Here is a 6,843-nt window from a genome sequence, read left to right as displayed (position 1 = left end):
GTGGCATTTCCTACAAGGTGCAGCAGAGTAGGGGACGTGCTTGCTGTTCTCCCCCGTTTCGGAGGTCGGTTGTTGTCTCTGGGGCTCCGGGGAAGCGTTGACTGCGTCTAAGGGAGTTGTTCGGAGTCATCCATCTTATTTTGTTTGAAAAGTCACTCGTTCAAGTTGTCATGAGTGTGACAGCTCAAAATAAAACTAATTCGCGGCCGCCCCTCCTCCTCGTTTCTCTGTGGACTCCCCGGAGGCAGCGAGGCGAACGTACTGCTGAGTTGGGCCGGGACTCAGAGCCGTAGCACCCGGGCAGGGGCCCAGGAAAGATGGCTGTTGAAATAAAAACAGAGTGAAGGAAAAATCCGACAAGACTGAGGTAAAAAAAAAGGGGGCTTCCAGTGCGCTCAGCTCTCCACCCGGAGACACACTGTGCACCGGATAAAGTATGGGAGTATCAGCTCTCCCCATCCCGGGCCGGCGATCCAGCGCTCCAGTTATCAACTCTCCTCGCCCGGTGGCGGTCGGAGTTGCAGAATTAAAATTAGTTGCCGCAGGAGCCGCCGCCCGGCCTCTACGCAGCAGAGACTCGCCCGACCCTGCTCAGCCCACGCGGCCGCAGAAAACACTTTGGCGTGGCCAGGGCGTGGCTGAGGCCGGGCCACGCCCCCTCTTTCCCAATTCCCCTCCACGCCCGGGTCCCATTGGTCACAAGGATGGCCAATGAGCTCTTGGATCGAGGTCCTACCCCGAGTCTGACTCGAAAGCTCCTGCCAAAACTTTGGGAGTTTTTAGAGAGGAGTTTTTTTTTTTTTTTTTTCCCCCCCCCCCCTAATTCTTTTTTTTTTTTTTTAACTAACGGATTATTTTTGTTGTTTTAAATTTAGCTCTTAGGCTTAGCTGTCCGGGTTTTTCTTTCGGTCACCGGCCCCTGTCCCCCGGCTCCTCCCGCGTGTACCGAGCCGCGGCCCCCGCCCGCCTAGGAGCTCCAGCGCTCCGCGTTCGCCTCTGTCCCGCGAAGAGCGCCGGCGACGCGCTGCCTTCAACGTAAGGCCAGGGGCTGAGACCGCGACCGGCCAGAGTCTGGCCCTCGCCTCCTCTGTCTGTGGCGCTAGGGCTCCCGGCCTCTCTTCTTCAGTGCGGGCGGAGAAGCGAAAGCGGATCGGACTCGACTGGGCCGCTGCCCCTCCCTGCGCACCCACCCATACACCCACTCACCCGGCCCGGCCAGACAGCGGCCGCCGCGCGGCTCACCGGGCCAGGATGTTCGCGGCCGGGCTAGCTCCTTTCTATGCCTCCAATTTTAGCCTGTGGTCGGCTGCTTACTGCTCCTCGGCGGGCCCGGGTGGCTGCTCCTTCCCCTTGGACCCTGCCGCCGTCAAGAAACCCTCCTTCTGCATCGCAGACATCCTACACGCCGGCGTGGGGGATCCGGGGGCGGCTCCAGAGGGACTGGTGGGGGCTTCGGCTGCCGCCCTCACCGCGCACTTGGGCTCGGTTCACCCGCACGCCTCTTTCCAAGCTGCCGCCCGATCCCCGCTCCGTCCCACCCCGGTGGTGGCGCCCTCCGAAGTCCCCGCTGGCTTCCCACAGAGGCTCTCTCCACTCTCAGCTGCCTACCACCACCATCACCCACAGCAGCAGCAACAACCTCAGCAACAACCTCAACAACAGCCACAACAGCCACAGCCTGCACCTCCAACCCGGGCCGGCTCCATTCAGACCCCAGCCTCGGGGACGCGGGTGATCCCGCACCATAGCGGCTCCACACCAGCCCCCTCCAGTAAAGACCTCAAATTTGGAATTGACCGTATTTTGTCTGCAGAATTTGACCCCAAAGTCAAAGAAGGCAACACGCTAAGAGGTAGGTCTTGAGTGCAAGACTGCAGGCCTCGCTGATCACAACCTTGTCCCACTCCCCGGACTGGTTTTGGAGGGGGTGGGGTTCAGTGTGTTCATAATGAAGGACAACTCACTAAAATGGGGGAGAAGAAAACTAATCGTAAGAAAATTAGGAAACATTAAGTCTAAAATTCACCTACTGTATGGTTAAAAAAATACTCTTGGGATGCTTTAAAAAGACAAGATACAGAATGAATATTCATTTAATGATCGGTGTAAATGTTTGCAAAAATGTCTATAATTTGTCTCTTGAATCATATCTAGAGAGAGAACTATTTTTTTTTCTGACTTGGAGAGAATTTTCCATTTGTCTGATTTCTAGTAATATTCTACTCAAGCAATGCAGATAAATAAAATTGACTCTTGAGGGTGGAGAGCAGAGTGGGGGCTCTAGGGATGGAGGTTTGGGGGTCTGTAAAATTCCTGGAAGGCTCCTGAAAGTGACTTCCTTAGGGCTGTTTTCATGGAAAGCTATATATGTGGATGTGGACCTGAGGGACACACAGTAACATTCCCAGCACTGCTCACTGGGGACTGTGGTGGGGGTGGGGAAGGTTTCCTCATTGAGACAGGGGTCCCTCTGGACTTGGCTCCAGTGAATCCAGGGCCTGGGGAAGAAGAGGAACAAATCCCAGAGGGAGTGTGCATTTGTCTAAGGTGTAACCAGCTATTCTTTTTCCTTGTTCCCAGATCTCACGTCCCTGCTAACTGGTGGACGACCTGCAGGAGTGCACCTCCCAGGCCTGCAGCCCTCCGCTGGCCAGTTCTTCACGTCTCTAGATCCCATTAACGAGGCTTCTGCCATCCTCAGTCCCTTAAGCTCCAACCCGAGAAATTCAGTTCAGCATCAATTCCAAGACACATTTCCAGGTACAGAAAACAATTCGAATTAAGGCCCAAAGAGTAGGTTGAGTGACTGTCAGAAATCTCAGGATTGATTCCTCAAGCGGCCGACACAGTGTTGCAATTCTGTAGTTGGGGTGGGAGAGGCTAACAAGTCTAGAGAAAGGAACCAGAAGATTTCTCCTCCAGCTAGAGCTAGCGCTTGCTTCAAAGGACTGGGAGTGGAGGAGGGTGGAGGGAAAGGGGATGACAGTGAGACAAGAAAGTGTGTGCATTGGTGGGTCACTTGGGTGGGGTTTTCCCCTACTTTTGTTTTCTTTTTTGTTTTTTTTTTTAAGGAGAGAGGTTTGTAAATGAAGCCTAAAAAGATGTTGCTTATTAAAATTCGTACATTAGGGGGATAACTTCAAATGCTCTTGCTTGGTGAGGTTTTGTCAGTGTGCATGGGCACATGCAGGAATACACATGCAAAGTAAAATTTGGGGTGTCATCCCTAGATCATTTGACATCTCAGGGACATTTTCCTCTGCTGTTTGAATGCCTGGTGGTCAAGTATTAGGCTTGCTTTCCCGCTCCACACTTGCTTTAGGCTTTCTGACTGTCATTCTAAGAGCTGTAAAACTCCTACTTAGGAAAGGCCATTCAGTGTGTGTGGAGCCCACTGTTAACTTTTAAGCAGTCCAGTGAGCTGGGCCTGCAGGCGTTGTCCTGGGTACTCAGGCAGCCCTGTTGTCTCTCTTCCCTTCTGTTCCTGCTTGGCGGCAGGTCCCTATGCTGTGCTAACGAAGGACACCATGCCACAGACATACAAGAGGAAGCGTTCATGGTCTCGCGCAGTTTTTTCCAACCTGCAGAGGAAAGGCCTGGAGAAAAGGTTTGAGATCCAGAAGTACGTGACCAAGCCAGACCGAAAGCAGCTGGCAGCAATGCTGGGCCTCACAGATGCCCAGGTAAGTCAGCTAGGGCTCTAGCACACAGCACCCTCCCCAGGGTGGGCAGCAGCAGGTGGCCTATCCCCTCAGACCCCCTCGGTACCCAGTGACTCACCTTTTAAAATCAAAACACAGTGTCTTGAATTTCATGAGATTTTTGTGGACTTGCAAATTGAGTCAGGAGGAGAGGAGGGTGAGGTAGGGGTGAGAGAGAACAAGGAAGAGAATAGTTCATCCCCGAAGATGTCAACAAGCTGTACGTGTTTATTTTGGCCAACAGGCAAAAGAGCCACCGAGAAAGCAAATGGGCTGCGGGAGATGATAATTATGTACTCAACTGGGTGCAGTTTGCTGTAGGAGTCAGTTTATTTCAGAAGCGATAAAAACCCAAAGTCAAGTGATTGTTGGTTTGTTTTTGATTTTTCTTTTCTCCTGCCCTTCCTCCTCCTCTGCTGCTGCTGGATTGTGAAATCCCTAGTTGTGAGGAAGTGAAAATATCATTTCAAACGGAATTACTTAGCTCCAGTAGGGCGAGGAGTCCGCTTACAGCGGCCACAGGTCCAAGTTCTAACGGCTTTGGCCCTAAAGAAGGTCTCTGTGGTGGGGGCTGGGTGTCAAGGAAAGAAAGCTTTTCTTAGAATGCCCAAGAGCATTGCAGCAGGTTCTACCTACTTGAATTTTCCCCCCAAGGCAACAGGAAACCTATTGTACCTGAATTAGTTTTATTATTTTTTCTTCAATTCAAGAACTGTGCTTTGCTTTCCTTTTCTTTTCTCTCTCCTCCTTTTTTTTTTTTTTTTTTTTCTTTGACTGCAGGAGAGTCATCTTGTTCTACCTACCTCAGCAGTAACCCTTGCTACCTTGGTGCTCACTCTCCCCAGCAGGGCAGAAGCCAAAGTTAGCCTTCTTTTTCTTAGATCCCTGATGGTCCCCTGACTTCGATCTCTGTGTCTTTCTGTTCTCCATTACACAACTCCACTCCCCAGTGTGTGTGTGTGTGTGTGTGTGTGTGTGTGCGCGCACTCTGGAGGAGCCCAGCCGTTTTCCACCAGCTGTGGATGTTATTTTTAAAAGGGAAGCTGGAACTTGTGTGGACGGGTTGGGTCCCCCAGGGGATCGTATATATTTATATAGATTCTCTGCTCCATCTCTACCCTCTTCCTCCACTTTGCTCATGTATAATTCCAGCATTTTCTGATCTCCAGGAAGAATTAGTTTATCCCTGGTAGAGGCAGGGTCCTTATCAACTTTTGAGTAAAAATATGCCAAAAAATTCTCTTCTACTCAAAGTCTGGCGGTACCCCTACTCCACTAGGATTAACTCTTTGCTCCCCTTTTCTCGTTTGCATCCCACTTTTATCCTTTAAAATAATAGTTTTCACAGTGACTTGCTTAAGATGATGATAGTACAGGTTAGGACCATGTGGAGAGAGAATTTTTTATATTGTCTCACCAAAAACCTGAAATTGTGTGTGCCATCGTGGCAACATATGCACTTTTCTGGGTCAGCAGTCCATAACTAATTGGATTCTTACACGAGTTCTGACTGAAGTGAGGTCGAGAAGGACCAATTTAGAGAAGGGAGCTTTAGTAGGTTCAGGGCTGGTTGCAGGAATCTGCCTGTTCAACAAACTATTTAGGTCGTTTTAAATCTGAGGTCTGGGGGCCACATTTTGAGGATGGTCCTAGTGGGTTCAGTGGTCCACGATCACTTATACCAGTGTCTTATACCAGTGGCTTATACCAGTGTCTGACTGGGTAGACGCACCTAGTACCGTGCTTTCACCCTTACGTTGTGACTGGCAGGTGCAAGAGAGTCAGATGGAGGGAGCCTGTTACTCATCTTGACTCCTTGTTCCGCTTAGGTGAAGGTGTGGTTCCAGAACCGGCGAATGAAGTGGCGCCATTCCAAGGAGGCCCAAGCACAGAAGGATAAGGACAAGGAGGCTGGCGAGAAGCCTTCAGGCGGAGCCCCAGTTGCCGAGGGTGAACAGGAGGAGAGGAGCCCAAGTCGCTCAGAGTGCGAGGCCGAGAGCGAGAGCAGCGATTCCGAGTCCCTGGACATGGTCCCCAGCGACACCGAGCGGACTGAGGGGGCTGAGCGGTCTCTTCACCAAACGACGGTTATCAAGGCCTCGGCCACAGGCGCTCTCATCGCTACCAGCAGCGGTGCGAGTGGAGGAAGTAGCGGCGGCAGCAGTTTTAGCTTCGGCAGCGCTAGCAGCCTCAGTAGCAACAGCACCAGCGCGGGGAGCGCCAGCAGTCTTGGCTGCGGCGGCAGCAGCACCTCGGAGCTGCTGCCTGCGCCCCAGCCCACAGTCAGCAGTGTTCCCCAAAGCCCTGAGCCTTCCCAAGCCCCACTGGGCGGCTTATAGACTTCAGGAGGACTCAGGGGACTCGTGGCTCAGCGTGCAGCCTCCTAGATGCCGCCTGGATTTTCTGCCCATTTTATGTTGGCATTGAGCTGGCGCCAGAGATGCAGCGAAGACCCTTTTCAGTGCTCACTCCATGCCCCTGGATGCCTAGAGCCCAGAGGCCGGAGGTGTGTTCCCCACCGAAGACTTCTGTGGAACTCTTCTCTGGACATGTGCAGCCCACACTGTGAAGTGTTTGAACTGTTTCTGCTCACCAGGGATCGTGGCACAAAGACATGCTGCACTCAGGATGCCTTAAACTTGTAAATAAAATGTTTACTATGGTTTGTAAAAGGCGCTTGACTTGCTGGGGTGATGAGGCAGTTAAAGACAAGGATCTCCAAACCAAATGTTAGACCTGGACCAGGATCTTAGGTGCGGGGCTGGAGCTTTTGGGAAAAAGCCATCTTTTTGCAGAGATCTGTCTCACCTAAATTAGAGGTTGGGTAACTGGTGCCAACCACCAACTAACACGGGTATCACCCTTTGCATGTCCTGAGAGAAAAGCGAGGAACAGGCCATAGAATCTGTTAGGCCTGTTCTGCAGACGGCCTCCCCATTCAGAGGCTGGTTGCAATGAGTGTGTGTACCTTGCTTTCCCTGTTCCACAGTGTTCAGTTGGAGTGGAGAAGGCTGTGCTGGTGGAGCTGGGGGTCCATTTAAGGCACAGCAGTACTCTTTAGGTGTACTCCTCAGGGCTTTGGCAGGAACCTTGACTCTCTCCTAGTGCAAACTGCTCTTTGCTCAGGGATGGGGTGGAGGAC

General features: G+C 52.0%; 1 protein-coding gene across 1 annotated transcript; it reads left to right on the top strand.

The window, feature by feature from the left end:
- The first annotated feature begins 349 nt into the window (after positions 1-349).
- On the top strand, positions 350-6,181 carry HLX (H2.0 like homeobox). Its single transcript, XM_079106935.1, has 4 exons — positions 350-1,852; positions 2,581-2,760; positions 3,499-3,683; positions 5,531-6,181. The coding sequence occupies exons 1-4, from the start codon at positions 1,252-1,254 to the stop codon at positions 6,038-6,040; spliced, it is 1,476 nt and encodes a 491-aa protein (XP_078963061.1). The 5' UTR covers positions 350-1,251; the 3' UTR covers positions 6,041-6,181.
- The last annotated feature ends 662 nt before the right edge of the window (positions 6,182-6,843 follow it).

Source organism: Sciurus vulgaris, assembly GCF_902686455.1.
Source record: "Sciurus vulgaris genome assembly, chromosome: 12".
Lineage (NCBI taxonomy): Eukaryota > Metazoa > Chordata > Mammalia > Rodentia > Sciuridae > Sciurus > Sciurus vulgaris.
Note: the sequence above shows the minus strand (reverse complement) of the source record. Positions and strands in the feature narration are given on the sequence as shown.